Source organism: Thalassophryne amazonica, chromosome 4 (genome assembly GCF_902500255.1).
Source record: "Thalassophryne amazonica chromosome 4, fThaAma1.1, whole genome shotgun sequence".
NCBI classification, from domain to species: domain Eukaryota; kingdom Metazoa; phylum Chordata; class Actinopteri; order Batrachoidiformes; family Batrachoididae; genus Thalassophryne; species Thalassophryne amazonica.
In genome coordinates this window covers 35,971,215-35,993,550 of record NC_047106.1, presented here as the reverse complement: position 1 = coordinate 35,993,550, position 22,336 = coordinate 35,971,215, and the positions used below count along the sequence as shown (strand labels likewise).

The 22,336-nt window shown below is 41.4% G+C and overlaps 1 protein-coding gene across 2 annotated transcripts in view; it reads right to left on the bottom strand.

Moving 5' to 3' along the window:
- zgc:172282 (leucine-rich repeat and fibronectin type III domain-containing protein 1-like protein) overlaps positions 1–22,336 on the bottom strand; it is an 844,427-nt gene that overhangs the window by 29,025 nt on the left and 793,066 nt on the right. For both annotated transcript variants that reach the window (XM_034169381.1, XM_034169382.1), the window contains exon 9: positions 4,098–4,738. In XM_034169381.1, the coding sequence (XP_034025272.1) occupies positions 4,098–4,738 (641 nt within the window). The remainder of the gene's footprint in view (positions 1–4,097; positions 4,739–22,336) is intronic.

The following is a 22,336-nucleotide window of genomic DNA, read 5'->3' as shown; positions in this document are numbered from 1 at the left end:
TTATCACATTCTTAAGGCCCTGTCACACCTTGACGATACAGCCAGCGTATGTCAATTGTATTAAAAAGTTAAGGGTAAGTTTTTTTTATGAGTTAAGAGCACGTTGAAGTACACTGAAACATGCTGAAGCTCGCTGATGTACATCCTAATAAGCTGAGCTCCTCAAAAAATTTTGGGCATGCTGAAAATTTTCAACACATGCCAGCGTGTGACTCATATGTCTTGCACATGCTGGACATAAGTTGTAGGTAAGTTATGTGATTGTTGGCACACATTTCTTGTAATTTACTAAGTCTAAATCCGTCCATTAATGCTGGCCACTGATTGGCTGAAAGCCGTGGTCCTTATACAGAATGACTGTTTCATTCACACCTGTTCATTTCAGTCCAGTTCACCATCACAGACGGACATGAATCCACATGAAGCTCATGATTTGTGAAAAATGACCTCTGACAATACTTTAATTTGTGACTGGAAACGGAGTGCTTTAAATCAAGTCCCTTGGCGGTTTTTCTGCTGCAGGTGCGTTTCTCATGTCGGCGTCGTGCTCTGATAACACAGAAGCGCTGTGATGATTTCAACTTTTAAAGCGATTTAAACTTCTTTAAAGCGCCGTCACTGTGGTGTGATCATCAGATGACCTGATCGATCAATCAGAGTGATCACGCCTAATTAATACGCTGTTTAAACATTTAAAGTGCCATTGCTGTCTGTGATCACCATGCAGACAGATCACACAGCACTTCATTCAGATAACACCCGATTGACTGGCGCTTAAAAGTTTAAATCATCAAAACGTTTCATTATTCAGGTCTGTGATGACCTGATCAGCACACCTGATCAGGTTGATCAGTGGACCTGATCAGACCTGATCAGATCCACTGATTAGGAAGCAGCCGGTGCTTTCAACATTTAAAGAGACAGCACTCCATTCATTCACGGCAGCATTTCCCACAGCCAATCCACTTATCAGCATTCTGGACACAATGAAAACGGTCCACCAAGATAAAAAATAAAAGTTAAAAAAAATAAAATAATGTTAAATTACTCTGTTTCAGACTGGCACCACACCATGCAGTACCGACCCGAAACACTGGGTGGAAACTGGGCTGTCGACAGACGCTGGTTAATAGTCAAGGTGTGACAGCTGGCATACGACAGCGTGTGCCACAGTTTTTAAAATGATCTCCATACGCAGGCTAAATCATCAAGGTGTGACAGGGCCTTTACGTTTAGTTGCTGAAGTGACAAAGTTTAACTGTCACCTTCCACTGTCACAGAAGACCTGTGAACTTTGCTAGTTCTTCAAGAAGTCTCAAACCACTTTTTATTGAGTTATAAACTAAACTTTGGCTGGAACTTTCTTTGTGCATATCGTTATATTGGTTATAACAAGACGCTGCTCTCATCCGTGTGAATTGCCTCGGCCATGTCCCCGTCCACTCATTTTTCACAGAGCTATCATCATTATTGCACTCTAAACAGCTCAACGTTAATCCACAACAACACTACAGAGACATAGAGAAGCCGAAAATTTAATTTGAAACAGGTGCAAAAAGTTGCCACATGACTCCCTTTGCTCTGCTCGAGATATACTTTGAGCTCACCGATTTGGCTTTCTCACAGCACAACACAGAAACTATGAATGAGGTCAAGAATACCTAATAATGACAAAAACTTAATGAAGAGCAGATTGGGGAACATATCCCTTTTGTTAAAGCCACTGTTAGATCCAGGACATGGTTCAGTATTGGAGCATATCTTTAAACAACAGCAAACAGAGCTTTTTGACGTCCACCAATCTGGATCTGGATCACCTCCAAAATTCACTGGAGCTTTCCATGTCCTAATATCTATCTGTGATGAAAATTTGGTGAGAATCCGTGCAGTAGTTTTGAAGTCATACTTCACATCTATATAAAGAGAAATCTTGATCCAGAATCTGGATCCAAATCACTTCCAAAATTCAGTGGAGTCTTTCATACCCTAACATCTATGTGTGGTGCAAATTTGGTGAGAATCCATGAAGTAGTTTTGAAGTAATACTTCAAACACTATATAAAGTGAAAACTTGATCCAGAATCCAGACCCAGATCTGGATCACCTCCAAAATTCAGTGGAGCCTTCCATGTCCTAATATCTGTCTTTTTAATGGAGTCTTTGTTGGCCTAATATCTATCTGTGGTGAAAGTTTTGTCAAAACTGGTCCAGTAGTTTTGACGTAATCTTGCTAACAGACAGACAAATAAATAACCACAGATGATTTTATTACGTTCTTGGTGGACGTAAAGTCTAGTGTTGTGCAAGACAGCCATAGAGGATTATTGTGTATTACTTTACAGTGGGGCCACACTGCTGTAGTCTTCTTGCTTTTTTTTTGGTGCAAACTCTAAAACAGTTTTCCTCCTACAAAGCCAGAGACACCATTTCCATATTTGTTGCTAATCGGAGTTTGGAGTACCATCGGCAGCAATGGCAGCTCGACATGCACATACACAATTGAAAATGTGTCTTGCACTCCCTCTTACTGTCTACTCAGTCTGCAATGATGGCATCTCTTTTTGTCATTATCTTTCACACTTACTTTCCACTGTCTGTCCCCCTCTCCAGTATTATCTAGCTCAATTTCACATTGTGTACGAGGTCTGTCAATAAAGTATAGGTCCTTTTTATTTTTTTCAAAAACTATATGGATTTCATTCATATGTTTTTACGTCAGACATGCTTGAACCCTCGTGCGCATGCATGAGTTTTTCCACGCCTGTCGGTGACGTCATTCGCCTGTGAGCACTCCTTGTGGGAGGAATCATCCAGCCCCTCGTCGGAATTCCTTTGTCTGAGAAGTTGCTAAGAGACTGGCGCTTTGTTTGATCAAAATTTTTTCTAAACCTGTGAGACACATCGAAGTGGACACGGTTCAAAAAATTAAGCTGGTTTTCGGTGAAAATTTTAACGGCTGATGAGAGATTTTGAGGTGATACTGTCGCTTAAAGGACTTCCCACGGAGCGAGACGTCGTGCAGCGCTCTCAGGCGCCGTCGTCAGCCTGTTTCAAGCTGAAAACCTCCACATTTCAGGCTCTATTGATCCAGGACGTCGTGAGAGAACAGAGAAGTTTCAGAAGAAGTCGGTTTCTGCATTTTATCCAGATATTCCACTGTTAAAGGAGATTTTTTTAATGAAAGACGTGCGGGCGGATTGCAGCGTCGGCTCGCAGCCGCCGCGACGCTCCGCCACAGGAAAAACACCTCTGTTGGAAGCCTTAAGGACAAGTTGGAACATGTCCAGCTGTTAAACAATTTCTCATATACTCACTCCACTGAAAGCCATCAAACGCCGCCTGGATTTTACAAATGGTTATCAACACGGAGGTGTTTTTCCTGTGCCGCCGCACTGCGCCGGATGCGTCCCGACGCGCGGCCCCGTCCGCATGTCTTTCATTAAAAAAATCTCCTTTAACAGTGGAATATCCGGATAAAATGCTGAAACCGACTTCTTCTGAAACTTCTCTGTTCTCTCATGACGTCCTGGATCAATAGAGCCTGAAATGTGGAGGTTTTCAGCTTGAAACAGGCTGACGACGGCGCCTGAGAACGCTGCACGACATCTCGCACCGTGGGAAGTCCTTAAAGCGACAGTATCACCTCAAAATCTCTCATCAGCCGTTAAAAGTTTCACCGAAAACCAGCTTAATTTTTCGAACCATGTCCACTTCGATGTGTCTCACAAGTTTAGAAAAAATTTTGATCAAACAAAGCGCCAGTCTCTCAGCAACTTCTCAAACAAAGGAATTCCGACGAGGGGCTGGACGACTCCTCCCACAAGGAGTGCTCACAGGCGAATGACGTCACCGACAGGCGTGGAAAAACTCACGCATGCACACGAGGGTTCAAGCATGTCTGACGTAAAAACATATGAATGAAATCCATATAGTTTTTGAAAAAAATAAAAAGGACCTATACTTTATTGACAGCCCTTGTATTTCGCATCTTCTGTCTCTTACTCTTACTTCTTGTCTTGCTCTTTTATGTCAACTTCCCCCCTGCTCTGCAGTTAGACTGTTCCCCATCATTTACTCTCTATCTGTGTCTATAGTACCTGCCAGTTCCTTGGGGGAGGTGGGCTCTTTGGTGACAGATGGCGGTCTGCTTTTCATCTCAATGGCAACTCTGGAGGAGAAGTGGGCTTTAGTGGGTGGCAGGAGCTCTTCACTGGCCAAAGAATCAGTCCTCGCCCGTGCACTACACTCCTCATCAACCAGCGCCACAGTGTCTTTCATGGTGTTGCTAGGTGACGTGGGCCCCGATGGCCCTGTCGCCTGCTCGTCTTGACTCTCAGTCATTTTGGAAGCAGAACGAGGGAAGGCTTGGACTTGTTCCCCTGCTCCTTGTCCGTTGCTGTGGTGTCGTGGTGCAGTTCCTGACATGGCTGCTTTTCCGTGGCCTGCCCCCTGGTGGTTGTAGACCTTGTATCGTATCATTAAGATGATAATGAAAACCAGTACAGAAGCCACAATAATCCCACCGATGATGATTATCATCGTACCGCCCAGAAAGTGGCTGTGTAATGCTTGACACTGACTGAACTCTGTGTCTGTGGTGAACGACAGGCATCCCAAAGGACGTGTTGCAGTCAGCGATGTGATGATGTCATCCAATACGGCCAGGACGCAAAGATCGTAGTTCCGTCCAGGAGCAAGGTCACGAACCAGGAAGTCATTGGTGCTAGATGGAATCATCCTGTCAAAGATAAAAGAAAGTCAAACATCAGTCAGACAGAACTTTAACTTAGAGCAAAGTCACTTTTGGTACATCAGATGATGGAGAGTCCGAAACACAAAAACACCCAAATGCTGGAACACCAACACAAAACATACTAGATCTGGACTTCCAAATAACAATGACTAAGGGTGTAATAATACACAACCTCCATGATACGATATGGACACATCTTCAGGAAGATCACTGAAGATGTGTCCAGTAGCATCTGTAGATGTAGTTGCATAGCCAGGGGTGCAAACCACCATTGGTGGAGGTGTTTTAATTGCTGTTTCAAATTTGCTTAATTCCAATATTGTTTGTTCTCAATCATTTGGCACCAGTGAATGTGTGTTTGTTGATGTAAAAAGGTAGTGTGAGAGAATAGGTAGTGTGTACAGAACACCTAATGCTATTATAGAAGATTCTGTCAATTTTATATAACAGCAGGTTGAAAATGTTAAACACTTTGTGATATATGGTGAGTTTAACCTCAGTGATATTGACTGGTGTAACCTTAGCTCTCGCTCTCATGTGTCAGAGGAATTTCTAGATCTTTGTCACAAATCTGGTGCAAGCCAATGTGTCAGTTTTCCTACCCGTAATGAGAATATGTTGGATCTTGTACTTTGCTCAGTCCAAAACTTGATTCAGGAAATTTACTGCAGTGAACCTTTTTCTGTTAGTGATCACTGCAGTATCAAGTTTAAAATGCAGCTTTTTGAGAAACAGATCAAAGATAGGGTCTTGAAACCGTGTTTTAAAAAGGCAGACTTTGTCCTGATTAATAGTTATCTGGCCACGTTAGACTGGGAGAGTATCTATTCTAATTGCAACCATGCAGATGACTATTACAAAGCATTTAAGAAAGTTATTGATTTTGTAATACTGAACTTTGTTCCCTTAACAACTGTTACCTCAAAGCAACACCAATGGTGTAGATATACTTACAACAAGAATATTGTGAACTTTGCAAAGTATCAAGAGAGCACCAAGCTGTTTAAGTCTGAATTACTCCAGGCTAGGTGCAATTATGAGAAAAACCTTTTTGATAACAAAAACAAGAACAGCAAAAAGTTTTACAACTATATTAAAAGGCAAACCAGTGTATGCTCAGACAGTCCTTGTATTGACAAGGAGAAGGCTGATGTTTTCTCAGATTATTTCTCAACAGTATTTGTTAAAGACAACAAAAACAAAGTGAGCAGATGTGACATAAACAACTAAAATTGGAAATAATAATAATAGGGCAGCATGGTGATTAGTGATTAGTACTGTTGCCTCACAACAAGAAGGTCATGGGATTGATTCCCAGCTGTGGCCTTTCTTTGTGGAGTTTGCATGTTCTCCCTGTGTTTGCGTGGGTTGCCTCAGCGTGCTCCAGCTTCCTCCGACATCCAAAGACATGCAGGTTAGGTGGATTGAAAAGTATAAATTGTCTGTAGCTGTGTGAGCGGTTGTGAATTTAATTTATTTTATTTTATTTCATTTATATAGTGCCAAATCACAACAAAGTTGCCTCAAGGTGCTTCACACAAGTAAGGTCAAACCTTACCAACCCCCAGAGCAAGGACACAGGCGACAGTGGTAAGAAAAAACTCCCTGAGGAAGAAACCTCAAGCAGACCAGATTCAAAGGGGTGACCCTCTGCAGTTCAAAAAAATGAATATACAGGAAGTGTTGCCAGTGCACAGGACAGGAGGGTTACAGAAACAGCCACCACGCCCATCTCTGGATGCAGCTGCACCTCAAACAGAGAGAAAAAAACAGAATCAGGCATCAGAAAGACAAGAAATACAGTATAATTTGTCAGCATTAAACAACAAGAAAAACAGGAAATACTAAGGTGATTGCCAGCCACTAGCCCTAAGCTTCACTAAAAGACCCAGAATTTAGGTAAAGTTGAGGCCACGGCCTGCTCCAAAACTGTACCAGTATGCTAGGCATATGAAAGGGAAAAGAAGGGCAACTTAAGTCTGGACTTGAAAGTCTCCACAGAATCCGACTGTTTTATTGATGCAGGGAGATCAATCCACAGAACAGGGGCACCATAAGAGAAAGCTCTGCGACCCGCAGACTTTTTATTCACCCGAGGGACACAAAGTAGTCCTGCACCCTGAGAATGCAAAGCCTGGGCCGGTACGTAAGGTTTAATTAGGTCAGCTAGGTAGGGAGGTGCCAGTCCGTGAACAATTTTATAGGCTAGTAGCAGAAACTTAAAATCTGATCTCACTGGAACAGGAAGCCAGTGAAGGGATGCCAAAATGGGTGTAATGTGGTCAAACTTTCTTCTTTGTGTCAAAAATCTGGCAGCACCATTTTGAACCAATTGGAGACCCCTAATGCTGGTCTGTGGTAAACCAGAACATAGAACATTGCAGTAGTCCAATCTGTATGAGATAAATGCATGAATCAGGGTCTCAGCATCAGCCATAGACAAGATGGGACAAATCTTCGCTATATTTTGCAGGTGGAAGAAAGCAGTCCTCATAATATCTCTAATATGAATGCGTTTGTTTGTCTATATGTGGCCCTGCAACAGTCTGGTGTCTTGTCCAGGGTGGACTCCACCTCACGCCCTATAAATCAAATCAAATCAAATCAATTTTATTTATATTGCGCCAAATCACAACAAACAGTTGCCCCAAGGCGCTTTGTCATACAGTAATTACGGATAAACCCCAATGGTCAAAACTTCCCCCTGTGAGCAAGCACTTGGCAACAGTGGGAAGGAAAAACTCCCTTTTAACAGGAAGAAACCTCCAGCAGAACCAGGCTCATGGAGGGGCAGTCTTCTGCTGGGACTGGTTGGGGCTGAAGGAGAGAACCAGGAAAAAGACATGCTGTGGAGGGGAGCAAAGATCAATCACTAATGATTAAATGCAGAGTGGTGCATACAGAGCAAAAAGAGAAAGAAACACTCAGTGCATCATGGGAACCCCCCAGCAGTCTAAGTCTATAGCAGCATAACTAAGGGATGGTTCAGGGTCACCTGATCCAGCCCTAACTATAAGCTTTAGCAAAAAGGAAAGTTTTAAGCCTAATCTTAAAAGTAGAGAGGGTGTCTGTCTCCCTGATCTGGATTGTGAGCTGGTTCCACAGGAGAGGAGCCTGAAAGCTGAAGGCTCTGCCTCCCATTCTACTCTTACAAACCCTAGGAACTACAAGTAAGCCTGCAGTCTGAGAGCGAAGCGCTCTATTGGGGTGATATGGTACTACGAGGTCCCTAAGATAAGATGGAACCTGATTATTCAAAACCTTATAAGTAAGAAGAAGAATTTTAAATTCTATTCTAGAATTAACAGGAAGCCAATGAAGAGAGGCCAATATGGGTGAGATATGCTCTCCCCTTCTAGTCCCTGTCAGTACTCTAGCTGCAGCATTTTGAATTAACTGAAGGCTTTTCAGGGAACTTTTAGGACAACCTGATAATAATGAATTACAATAGTCCAGCCTAGAGGAAATAAATGCATGAATTAGTTTTTCAGCATCACTCTGAGACAAGACCTTTCTAATTTTAGAGATATTGCGCAAATGCAAAAAAGCAGTCCTACATATTTGTTTAATATGCGCTTTGAATGACATATCCTGATCAAAAATGACTCCAAGATTTCTCACAGTATTACTAGAGGTCAGGGTAATGCCATCCAGAGTAAGGATCTGGTTAGACACCATGTTTCTAAGATTTGTGGGGCCAAGTACAATAACTTCAGTTTTATCTGAGTTTAAAAGCAGGAAATTAGAGGTCATCCATGTCTTTATGTCTGTAAGACAATCCTGCAGATTAGCTAATTGGTGTGTGTCCTCTGGCTTCATGGATAGATAAAGCTGGGTATCATCTGCGTAACAATGAAAATTTAAGCAATGCTGTCTAATAATACTGCCTAAGGGAAGCATGTATAAAGTGAATAAAATTGGTCCTAGCACAGAACCTTGTGGAACTCCATAATTAACCTTAGTCTGTGAAGAAGATTCCCCATTTACATGAACAAATTGTAATCTATTAGATAAATATGATTCAAACCACCGCAGCGCAGTGCCTTTAATACCTAGAACTGCTGGAATAGGTTACAGCCCCCCTCCCCTGTGGCCTTTAATTGGAGTAAGTGGTTGAAGATGAGTGAGTGATCATAAATAATAAAGGTTATCAAAAATTGTAATCATGATTATCAATGACTACTAAAAACTTAATTTACTGTAAATGTAGTATAGCCACGCTTTACTTGACTATTCCTGATTTTGCACCAATATGCTTTCATTTATTATTATCTGTATGTTTTTGCACACTTTCCATCAATGCACACACAACATGTCAAACAAACATTACAAGATTAATCAGCAAATGTTAGAGTGGAAAGCTGGCAAAATGTGGAGAAAACAGTTTTTTTTTTCTTGTACAACTAAAACTGTGATCTCTGAGCAATGTCGCAAGCACATGCTGTGTAAAACAGGAAAGCTACACGATTAGACAAAAAGGTAGAATCATACGCATTTGATATCTAGTACTAATATAAGCAACAGCCTGCATTCAAGGTTCTTGAAGTGGAGCAATATCTCCACCTGGTAGTCATACAGAGTTGCATCTCTGCTTTTTGCGGATGATGTGGTTCTGTTGGCTTCATCAGGCAGTGACCTCTGATGCACACTGAGCAGGTTTGAGGGTGAGTGTGAAATGATGCCTCCAAATCTGAGCGCAAGGTCTTCTGTTGGAAAATGATGGATTGTCCCTTCTGGGACAGGGGAGAGTGTGTATCACAAGTATATAAAATGCCAAATGTGCTGACTGTTCTACAACCCCAATTCCAGTGAAGTTGGGACATTGTGTGAAATATAAATAAAAACAGAATACAATGATTTGCAGATCCTCTTCAACCTATATTCAATTGAATACACCACAAAGACAAGATATGTAAGGTTTAAACTGATAAACTTTATTGTTTTTGTGCAAATATTTGCTGATTTTGAAATGCTGATTTTGATGGTGAATACATCAAACTTGTTAAAATGTGTGTTTTGCAAGGATGGAGTCACATGACTGTTGTTGCTGATGAGGTGGGCAGATTTTCCAAAGACAATATTTTGAGGAAGAAAGTGAGAGGTTTTTAAGGAGTCCCTCTGGGACAGAGCAGAAGTGAAGCCAACCACAGTGTGAGAATGGTCTTCAAAAAAAAAAAAAAAAACAGATCTAACCACAGATTTTATCCTTTCCCTTTGTGAACTCTAACAAAGCTTGTTGCCTCTCCCAAAAGTGTGGAATCTGCCATATTTGTGGTTTGTGGTGTTGCGTTGTGCTAAGCTAAGCTATGCTAAGATGCTCCATGCGGGTACGTTTTGCTGACGAACCCGCTTCCAAGATCATGAGTTGGACAGCCCTACAACAAGTCATCACTGTTAACAGAAGAACCATGACGTGGATCAGCTTCCAGACATTTTGTGTTATTGGCTAAGCAGAGATAAACTGACGGCTAAGCTAAGTGAAGCTACTTGGAGAAGGAACAGCGTTTTCCTGTGGTGGGAACACAGCACCACAGTGTCTGTGTGGGAACACAATGGGAGTGAAATCAGAGACACCACTTTCAAAGTATGTGATCATTATTCTTCAGTATTATTGAGACGTATGCAAGTTTTATTTTTTTTATTTTAATTAATTTTATTTTATTTTTATCAGCTACATCAGGAATCGTGCAAGTTAAAGAGTTGGAAGTAATGATTCATAATCTGTTACTTTTTTTTTTTTTAAAGATAGTCTTGATTACAGTGTGATATGCCCTTTAGTATCTCAGGTTCTTGTTCAGGAGTAGGGGTAAGTTGGAGCGTAAGATCGATAGACAGATTGGGACGGCGTCTGGTGATTTATGGATTCTGTACCAGACTGTCATGGTGAAGAAGGAGCTGAGCCTGAAAGTGAGGCTCTTAATTTAGCAGTCGATTTACGCTCCTATCCTCACCTGTGGTCATGAACTCTGGGTAATGACAGAAAAAATAAGGTCGTAGATACAAGCGACTGAAATGAGATTTCACTGTTGGGTATCTGGGCTTACACTCCTGGACAGGGTGAGAAGCTTGATTATCTGGGTGGGATTCAGAGCAGAGCTGCTGCTTCTTCACATCTAAAGCAACCAGCTGAGTTGGTTTGTGCATTTGGTGATGATGGGCCCTGGTTGTCTCTCTAGGGAGGACTTCCAGGCACATTCAACTGGGGGGGAGGCCACGTGGAAGACCCAGGACACACTGGAGGGATTATATTTCCCAGCTGGCTTGGGAATACCTCAGATTTCCCCAGTAAGCGTTAAGGACTTGGCCGAGGATAGGGAAGTGTGGGATGAGCTACTTAGTCTGCTGCCACCCCAACACGGATAAGTGACACAAACTGAATGAATGAATCGTTGACACTAATATCATTAATGTAGCTACAACAGAAAGCCTATAAAATTGTTCACAGACTGGCACCTCCCTACCTAGCTGACCTACGTACCGGCCCGGGCTTTGCGTTCTCAGGGTACAGGACTACTTTGTGTCCCTAGGGTGAATAAAAAGTCTGTGGGTCAGCTTTCTCTTATCGTGCTCCTCTTCTGTGGAATGATCTCCCTGCGTCAATAAAACAGTCAGATTCTGTAGAGACTTTCTAATCCAGACTTAAGACGCACTTATTTTCCCTTTCGTATGGCTAGTATGCTGGTATAGTATGTTTCTATGCTTTTAACTCTTTTAATTAATTTTATTAGGAAACGGAGCATGCCACGGCCTCAACTTTATCTGAATTCTGGGTCTTTTAGTGAAGCTTAGGGCTAGTGGCCGGTGATCACCGCAGTATTTCTTCTGTTTTTCTTGTTGCTTAATGCTGACAAATTACACTGTATTTGTTGTCTTTCTGATGCTTGATTCTGTTTTTTTCTTTTCTCCCTGTTTAAGGTGCAGCTCCATCCAGAGATGGGTGCAGTATCTGTTTCGAAAACCGTCTGTGCACCGGCAACATTTCCTGTATGTTCGTTTTGTGAATTCTTTTGTAATTTATGTCTGTAGCATGGACCAAGCAGAGGGTCACCCCTTTGAGTCTGGTCGGCTTGAGGTTTCTACCTCAGAGGGAGGTTTTCCTTACCACTGTTGCTCTGGGGGTTGGTAAGGTTAGACCTTGTGTGAAGTGCCTTGAGGCAACCTTGTCATTTGGCACAATATAAATGAAAATAAATTGAACTGAAATTGAATGGTATTTTATAAGAAATATTCCTTACACTGCAAAAATCCACACTATTACAGCATTTCATGGTATTTTATTGGTGTTTGTGTTGCAATGTCATCTGTCTTTTCCACACATAATCCCCCAACCCATGACTGGTTGTACCACCCATGACTGTTCATAGCTATTGATTACTCCTTCAGCTACTGGAATGTCACTTGAGTGTTTTTATTTATTTATTTATTTTTATTGTTACCAAATCATTTTTTTAGGGTTGTGTTAACACTGCAGTGAGTGTATATGGACCCGTCCAAACTAATGTTTAATTGACTCTGATCAACTCAAATAGCTAATTGACATGATGTTTTAACATTTTGGCAAATTGTTTGAACATTTTAAAACATTTTAAACATGAAGAAAGAACATTTTAAAACTTCTTTTTTTAACGGGTTTCATATGCACTTGCTGCAAATTTATCAGAATACTCCTAAATTTACTGTGTGCAATAATCATAACAATACACAAACTCCTTTGCAGGGAGAAATGCCGACCTCATTTACAGATACCTTCTGGATATTTGTAGGTACCAGATGTATTATTAGATTTATACTCCAATCCTCACTTGTGGGTTGTTAACTTTGGGTAGTTCCAATAAAATGAGGTCGTGGTCACAAGTGTCAAATGACTTTCTTTGGCAGGGTGGCTAGACTCACGCTCAGAGGTAGAGTGAGGAACTCTGATATCCGGAGTTGCTTAGAGTGGAATTCTGCACCTTCGCTACAGAGCCAGCTCCTCCATCTGGAGGATTTTATGAGATGTGCAACAGGGAGGACACCCTGGATAGACTCAGAACATGCTTGAGGGATTACTGTATGTCCCATTTGGCCTGGGAACATCATGGAATTCCCCAAAAGGAAGTGTAGGATGTGACTGGGGAGAGAGACATCTGGGCTCGCTTACTTGCCTCATTAGTGGTGGGTGAAAAGAAAAAATGATAGATGATAAATCCAGTATGGCAAATGTGGTAACGTACGAGGAGGTATTGTTTTCAGTCATACATGTCCGCCCGCAACAATTTTGATCTAACCTGGAGCAAAAGTGATCAGATGCTAATAAAAACTGGTTAAAAATCAAGGTGACAGGCCAAGGTCATTTTGACCCCGTGTTTATAGGGATATTCCCAAGGCTATTTTGAGGAATTGGATTGATTTTAAATATGAATATGAAGTCAGCTATAACCTTTACATCTGTCACATTACTTTTGACCTTGGGTGAACTTTAAAGGTCAAATTAATTTAGAATGGCTATTTGAGGTATTCATGAACCCTCTGGGGCTGACGCCATCGTATACGACGGCTAAGACCAAGCTTTACTAAATTATAAATAACTTTTGAATGATATGAGATAGAAACTTACTTTTTTTTGCTGAAAAGTTAACTCTGCGGACGTTCGAGCCAGCCATCAGCCATCTTTGTACTCCTCATAGAAGCTGTGTGATGACGTGCACAATGTGAGTGTCCAATCGGAATTGGTTCACCATCACATGGTTTTCCAAAATCCAATCGTAGGGCAGATTTACCTCACGTGAAAAGCCAAAGATTGTTTTCAGGAGTGATATGTTACTAGTTGGTCCGTTTGAATAACCCCCTGGATGCCCCAATGAGTACATACTATTAGTACATACTCATGCACAGTGATCAGTGAAAGCAGGAGCAGACAGAGAGCCTCTGTGACAATCTCACGTGCTCAAACAAAGAGTGTGTAACTATCAGGATTGCTCCACTAGTTTGCATGTGAATGTTACTGGATAACTCTGTTGCTTTCTCTGCGTAAAGCACTGTTTACCATATCAATGGACAACAAAACGCATAGACCATTTTGTATACAAGGTCTGTTAGAAAAGTATCCGACCTTTTTATTTTTTTCAAAAACCATATGGATTTGAATCACGTGTGATTTCATCAGACAAGCTTGAACCTTCGTGCGCATGCGTGAGTTTTTTCACGCCTGTCGGTTGCATCATTTGCCTGTGAGCAGGCTTTGTGTGAGCACTGGTCCACCCTCTCGTCGTTTTTTTATTGCGAATAAATATCTGAACGATTTGGAGCTTTGCTGCATCAATTTTTTTCCAGAAACTGTGAGAGACCTCCAGGTGGACACCGTTCGGAAAATTAATATGGCTTTCAGGGACGATTTTATGGGGATTATACAGATTAAGGAGTGTTACTGCCGCTTTAAGGACGGCCCACAACTGCTGAGAGCGCGGCGCGCTCCCAGCACCGATCGACATGCTCACACCCCGCTGAAACAACCAGATCATTTCCAACATGAAGGCTTTGTTGATCCGGGACCTGGTCTGACTTTCACAAAAAGGCAGAAGTCGTAGACATCAGCACTTTTTCGGCACATTCCACTGTTACAAGAGTTTTTTTCATGGAAAGAAAAGCGGAGGGACGCGCCACGGAGCCGTTCATTATGCGGTACAAAACCACCTCCGTGTTGGTCTCACAGGACGGCTTTCAGGTGGATTTCAGATGGATTCCGGTTGCTTTTCAGTCGTGTGATTATCCGATTGTGATTGTGCATGAGTTAGACATGCCCCAACATGTCCTGGAAGGCTTCATCACGGCGCTGCTTTGCGCCAAGAGGAGCGGCTCCACCGCGCATCGCAGTGGAGTCGCTCCTCTTTCCATGACAAAAACTCCTGTAACAGTGGAATGTGCCGTTCATTTCTAAACTGGACGCTGTCTTGATCTGGTATGTCATCTGACTAGCACAGGAATTGTGAAAAGACGTGGATATCAGCACTTTTTCAGCACATTAAGACAGACGTGCGGAGGAGTTCCACGCGTCGCGGTGGAGCCGCATGGTGCAAAGCAACGCCGTGATGAAGCCTTCCAGGACATGTTGGGGCATGTCCAGCTCATGCACAATCACAATCAGATAATCACACAACTGAAAAGCAACCGGAATCCATCTGAAATCCACCTGATAGCCGTCCTGTGAGACCAACACGGAGGTGGTTTTGTCCCGCGTAATGAACGGCTCCGTGGCGTGTCCCTCTGCTTTTCTTTACATGAAAAAAACTCCTGTAACAGTGGAATGTGTCAAAAAAGTGCTGATGTCCACGACTTCTGCCTTTTTGTGAAAGTCAGACGAGGTCCCGGATCAACAAAGCCTTCACGTTGGAAATGATCTGGTTGTTTCAGCAGGGTCTGAGCATGTTGATCGGCGCTGGGAGCGCTGCGCTCTCAGCAGTTGTGGACCGTCCTTAAAGCGGCAGTAACACTCCTTAATCTGTATAATCCCCATAAAATCGTCCCTGAAAGCCATATTAATTTTCCGAACGGTGTCCACCTGGAGGTCTCTCACAGTTTCTGGAAAAAAATTGATGCAGCTAAGCTCCAAATCGTTCAGACATTTATTCGCAATAAAAAAAAATAATCAGAGGGTGGACCAGTGCTCACACAAAGCCTGCTCACAGGCGAATGACGCAACCGACAGGCGTGAAAAAACTCACGCATGCGCACGAAGGTTCAAGCTTGTCTGATGCAATCACACGTGATTCAAATCCATATGGTTTTTGAAAAAAATAAAAAGGTCGGATACTTTTCTAACAGACCTCGTATATTGTTCAAAATGTGCATTTGTGTTTATTGTTTGAACCTTTTTGTTGTTCAGTCTTTCACACAAGACCTCAAATTACCTTTATAAAGTGTCAAAACAGTTGTTTATTATAGTTTGCTGTGTGTTTTGAATAAATGTGTGGAAAATTATTTTTCATTTTATTTTTTCCTTGCCTATTTTTGATTGTAAACCTTTATTACACTTATAAAACACAGCAAAAACATATATATTCTGAAAGCACAGGTTGTCCTGAAAAAAAGAGACATAAAACTTGATTGTGGGATGCAGGGAGAGCTGTAAACAGCAATAATAAAACATTTATGCCAGGCGAGTGAACTGTCCAAAAAATACCCTCGGACCCCAGAGGGATAAAGATGCAGCTTTATTTACTATGAAATGCTAATATCAAGTCAAATTTTGTCACAATCTTTTTCTTCTATTTATCACATCACAGGGCATAGGGTGGCAATAGCTCAGTCTTGTGACCGAAGGGTCTGCAGTTCAAATCTGGCTCCAAAAAATGTGTATGTTGTTGTTGTGTTCTTGGGCAAGGCACTAAACCCACTTTGCCTATGTATGAATGAGGTAGTGGTCAGAGGGGCCACAGGTGCAGAATGGTAGACACGCGTCTGTCAGTTTGCCCCAGGGCAGCTGTGACTACACTAGTAGCTTACCACCACCAGTGTGTGAATGTGTGAGTGACCTTTGGGTGTCTTGAAAAGTGCTTTATAAAGCCAAGTATTATTATCACAGGGCAGCCATTCCCAAACAGTGGTCCACAGACCACTGGAGTTTCATGAGCGACCCTTAGTGGTCCATTATACAAATAATAAATGTTTATGAGTTCAATGTTACAAATATTTCATGAGGTGAAAGCTAGAACATGCTCACCTAATTAAATATTTGTTCCATTGAAATAATGTTAAAACATTCATTATTTGTTTTATATAACAGCTAAAATAGATCCTTGTCATTTGATATTTCATTATTTTCTAAACAAAAGAAAAGGGACTTACATTTTGGTGTTCCACTGCCTCTAAAGTCCAACATGAACTTTAAATAGGAGTCCAAATTGTGACGTCTATTCTGGTGATGCTGTGCACTGACTTCGTACTTCCAAAAAAAAAAAAAAGACTTCGTGTAGTTCCTCAGTCCAACGAAAAATCAGCTTTTCATCCGAACAGCTCTTCATGCATACAGTTGGCTTACAGCGGAGTAGATTTGTGTGTGTGTGAGAAGAACTAGCACCGTTAATTAGCTCTTTCAAAGTGTCGTCCGTCAGCAAGCACCGCCCTGCTTGTGTGAGTGTGCGCGCGCTGTGCGCTAGTTGTGGTGGAAGCATACTCTTCTTTTCTTCTTCTTTTTCTTTTGGCTGATATACAGCAGAAGTGTGCAATGGTACCAAACATATGGAACCAAAATGCACTCTAAATGCAACAATGGGACGAATAATCCATGTTATGTGACATACAACCCACCAATCAAATGACAAGGATCCACTCAGCCGTTATATAAAAGTAAATTAATAACATAATAATAACAGTTTAAAATGACTCTAAGGTCTAATTGATAGTAAGACACTGGCATTGCTGGAGTGGTAAGCAGACCTATTGTTTTTGGATATTTGGGGAGTTTGGCAGTCTGTGAAATGTATTTCAAAAGGGAAGTGGACCTTGGTCTGAAACAGTTTGAGAAACACTGACCTAGGGTGACCCTGAAAGGTCAAACTCAATCAAAGCTGCTGAACTCTACACAGTAAATTTTGCTGAGTAAAATATATTCTGCCAGGATAACATTTGATCTCAGTCTAAATCCATAAACCTCCCCTTTGGCCTCCTTCTTGTCCTCCTGCTTGGTGGCTCCATCCTCAGCATCCTTCTCCCTATATACCCTGGGTCCCTCCTCTGCACATGTCCAAACCATCTCGGTCTCACCTCTCTGACTTTGTCTCCAAACTGTCCCACCAGAGCTGTCCCTCTGATATGGTCATTCCTAATCTTGTCCGTTCTCATCACTCCCAAAGAGAATCTCAACATTTTTAGCTCTGCCATCTCCAGCTCTGAGAGTTGGTTTAGCACTGTGATAGAGTTGATTTAGCACTGTGATAGAGTTGATTTAGCACTGTGATAGAGATATTTAACTCGATTTGGACTGGGACCAAATGTTATGCCAGCAGAGTAAATTTTACTCTGCAAAATTAACTTTGTAAATGTAAAGGCTACACAGACCCATATACACTCACTGCCACTTTATTAGGTACACCTGTTCAATTGCTTGTTAACACAAATAGCTAATCAGCCAATCACATGGGAGCAACTCAATTCATTTAGGCATCTAGATGTAGTGAAGATGACTTGCTGAAGTTCAAACCGAGCATCAGAATGAGTAAGAAGAGGGATTTCAGTGACTTTGAAGGTGGCATGGTTGTTGGTGCCAGACAGCTGGACTGAGCATTTCAGCAACTGCTGATCTACTGGGATTTTCACACACAACCATCTCCGGGGTTTACAGAGATTGGTCCAAGAAAGAGAAGATATCCAGTGAGCAGCAGTTGTGTGGAGGAAAATGCCTTGTTGATATCAGAGTTCAGAGGAGAAAGGGCAGACTGGTTGAATGGGCGACTGTGTCAGTATGGACCAACATCTCTTGTTGAATCTATGCCGCAAAGAATTAAGGCAGTTCTAAAAGCAAACGAGGTTGGACCCAGTACTAGTGAGGTGTACCTAATAAAGTGGCAGGTGAGTGTATTTTTGAATCGCTGAATCACAGAGGATTCATTTGCATGAGGCGCGGGTGTTGGGCTCTTTGAACATCCCTTCTTGTTTCTTTATGAGTTCCCGATAAATGCAGTTCTATTGATGAACATGAAAGCGTTTCATGGAATTAAACAGCTCATTTACGTAACAACATGCACAATTTGACTGTGAAAAACAGGAGCACTGCTGCGAAAATGCTGCTTCCTTTGCTTCCACATATTTATGTGCCCAAATATGTTACAATATACGGCAACAATGCTCCGAATGACATTGCAGTGTGTGGCTGCTCTCTCTCTCTCGCCTGGCACAGTAAATGATTTGCTTAACAAAAGCCACGGAGCATGATGAGAAAGTGTGCACATGAGCCAACGCAAACGTGCCTTTGTCCAGCAATCACACAAGCAACCAGGTGTCATACAAAAACAAATCCTTTTCCCTGAATGACTGCTATTACACTGGCCTGCGCTGTTACCCTTTGTTGTGTTATATACCACAACATGTGTACTATCATGATACATTTCCGTGCGGCGGCGCCTGCGGGACAACAAGCTGCCACTTATTTCCAGAGCTGGAATTCATAAACCTATAATCTGACAAACACACATGGATCCATCCCCAGAGTTGTGATTAAACACATGCCTGATTCCTCCTAATGTCACTGTCACCTCTCCACAAGCAAAATCATTATTTCTCCACTTTTATGGTAACAATTTTCCAGAGGGAAAAAAATCCACAGGTAAAAAAGAGTGCAGTTTGTTTTTCATGTTTTCTTGTATTATTTCTCTCTCTCTCTCTCTCTCTCTCTCTCTCTCTCTCTCTCTCTCTCTCTCTCGGGCATGTTCAGTATAGCAGTATAGTAGTGGAGTCATTGTTCGATTTTATATCACTCATATTTCACCTTCCTTCCTTCAATTTCAGTTTTTACTCTCCGCTATACACGTCATTTCACATATATGTCCACCCCCCCGTAAATGGCGTTCCGCCTCCACAAGAAGTCAGACACAGACGTTTCCACTGCTGTCAGAGTGTGACAGAGCTGTCGGGAGGATTATGTGTAGACATGCCCTTTTTTTTTTTTTTTTGAAAACAGGGAATTGGTTGGCTCAGTCTCAGTACAAATCTTATTGATGGCACTGAACCTCTGAGTATATCTTGGCTGATATCCCCACATGTGTGTCCACAGAAAGATGTGTATGTGACCTTGTGTAGTTTTGAACTCCAATATGAATCGATCTGGACTGTGCAATTAACACGTATTGAACAAGGAAGCTTACACTGCCCTGATGTCTTGTTCAAGGGTAGTTTGAGAGGTAAACAGGATAGGGTCACTCTAGCAAGTGCAAAGACCAATACCACTGGACACTATATCAGTGGGGAGGCTGTAGTCTGCTTTATATAACGGCTGAGTGTATCTTTGTCTTTTGATTGGTGCTTTGTATGTCACGTGATGTGGATTATTCATCCCATTTGTGTTGCATTGCATTTAACATGCAAATATGGTTGTATTTACTGTGGAAATTTGGTTCCATACATTTTGTACCATTGCACGCTGTGAACCCTGCCCACTCACACACTAGTGGGCAGGGTTGGGAGGGTTACTTTAAAAATGTATTCCGATACAGTTACTAGTTACCTGTTGAAAAATGTAGTCAGTAACGTAATCCATGTACCATAATAATGAACCATAAGAAACCATATGTAATTTGATTACTTTCAATTATTTCTGGATTACTCCAATATCAAATATGCTAATACAGACAAAAGAAACAAAATATAAATAGTCTTGACCACATAGCACAGTTTATTAAGCAAAAATAAAACTGTTTCTTTTACATGGCATGCTCTATTTTACTTCACATTATGAATTAAGAGCTCCACAATATTGTTTTAAACACACCCAGTGTTCACCTGCTAAATTTTCAACAAAAAATGCCAAAGAAATGAAGGATAATGAAAACTCAGGCATGTGCGGATGAATTTGTAATTAAAAGTGGCTTGCAGAACAATATACAAAACAAAAAAAAGTCTGCTACTTGTTCAGTAAACATAAAAATATCTTACTTTAGTCTTTCACATGGCATTTGCACCATGTTTAACATATCAGTCCACTTATTGAACTTTCAAAATAAGAACAAAAGCATAATGAAAACGATTAAGTAAATACTGTCAGTAAGGAGGCGTGGTCGCCATTTTAATTCTGGGCAAGTTAGTGATTTGCATGCATAGAGGTTCAAGAAACAGGTGGAATATGCCGGAAAGCTGCGCATGTTAGCAAAGCCACAAACGGAGGAACAAGGAAGACAATATTTCCTTCCATAAGTAAGTGGTTTTGGTTCTTCTTGTCACTTTGTCCGTGATATTTGGATGATAAACAGCTGTATGTCTCCTGCCGTAACTCTTCACTTATGTCTAGTTGATATTTTCCACTGTCTAGTTAAAATACTTGCCGTTAGTGATTAAAACTGATCAACAAGACTAGGGATTTTTTTTTTATTTGCACCTTAAAATAATGAGATTATGATGACCCGCGCTGTGCCGCTCACAGTCACACCCACACACAGAGACGTGTACCCACACCACTGACTTCATGAATGAAACTCGGTCAATAAAGGATAATTGTGTAAAAATATATATAAATGTATTGTAATGGTTTTAGGAGCCGCGCTGCGTTGAACACAGCAGCAGCTCAGCAGCTTGAACAGCGCAGATCCGTGTAACTTTCAACACTAATATTTGGGAATGTGTGTGTGTCCGAGTAAGTTTAATACTTTCCTGACATAATTTAATGTAATTTAATTTTACTGGCTCGATATCCAGGTCAAAATGGCATTTTAACACGTATTTTGCGAGCAGTTTACTGAGTGTGTTCAGTCGCGGATCTCCATTGAAAATGCATTAACATCCGGGTACTTCATCAATATTTTGCCCGGTTAGGAGATGTCATGTCGCTGTCCATGAAGGGACGTTTTAGTTTAAATATATATATATATATATATATATATATATATATATACACAACCCCTGGCAATAATTATGGAATCACCAGCCTCGGAGGATGTTCATTCAGTTGTTTAAAAAGCAGATCACAGACATGACACAAAACTAAAGTCACTTCAAATGGCAACTTTCTGGCTTTAAGAAACACTATAAGAAATCAGGAAAAATAATTGTGGCGGTCAGTAACGGTTACTTTTTTAGACCAAGCAGAGGGAAAAAAAATATGGACTCACTCAATTCTGAGGAATAAATTATGGAATCACCCTGCAAAATTTCATCCCCAAAACTAACACTTGCATCAAATCAGATCTGCTCATTAGTCTGCATCTAAAAAGGAGTGATCACACCTTGGAGAGCTGTTGCACCAAGTGGACTGACATGAATCATGGCTCCAACACGAGACATGTCAATTGAAACAAAGGAGAGGACTATCAAACTCTTAAAAGAGGGTAAATCATCACGCAGTGTTGCAAAAGATGTTGGTTGTTCACAGTCAGCTGTGTCTAAACTCTGGACCAAATACAAACAACATAGGAAGGTTGTTAAAGGCAAACATACTGGTAGACCAAGGAAGACATCAAAGCGTCAAGACAGAAAACTTAAAGCAATATGTCTCAAAAATCAAAAATGCACAACAAAACAAATGAGGAATGAATGGGAGGAAACTGGAGTCAACATCTGTGACCGAACTGTAAGAAACCGCCTAAAGGAAATGGGCTTTACATACAGAAAAGCTAAACAAAAGCCATCATTATCACCTAAACAGAAAAACCAAGGTTACAATGGGCTAAGGAAAAGCAATCTGACTGGATGAAAGTCATATTCAGTGATGAATCTCAAATCTGCATTGGGCAAGGTGATGATGCTGGAACTTTTGTTTGGTGCCGTTCCAATGAGATTTATAAAGATGACTGCCTGAAGAGAACATGTAAATTTCCACAGTCAATGATGATATGGGGCTGCATGTCAGGTAAAGGCAGTGGGGAGATGGCTGTCATTACATCATCAATAAATGCACAAGTT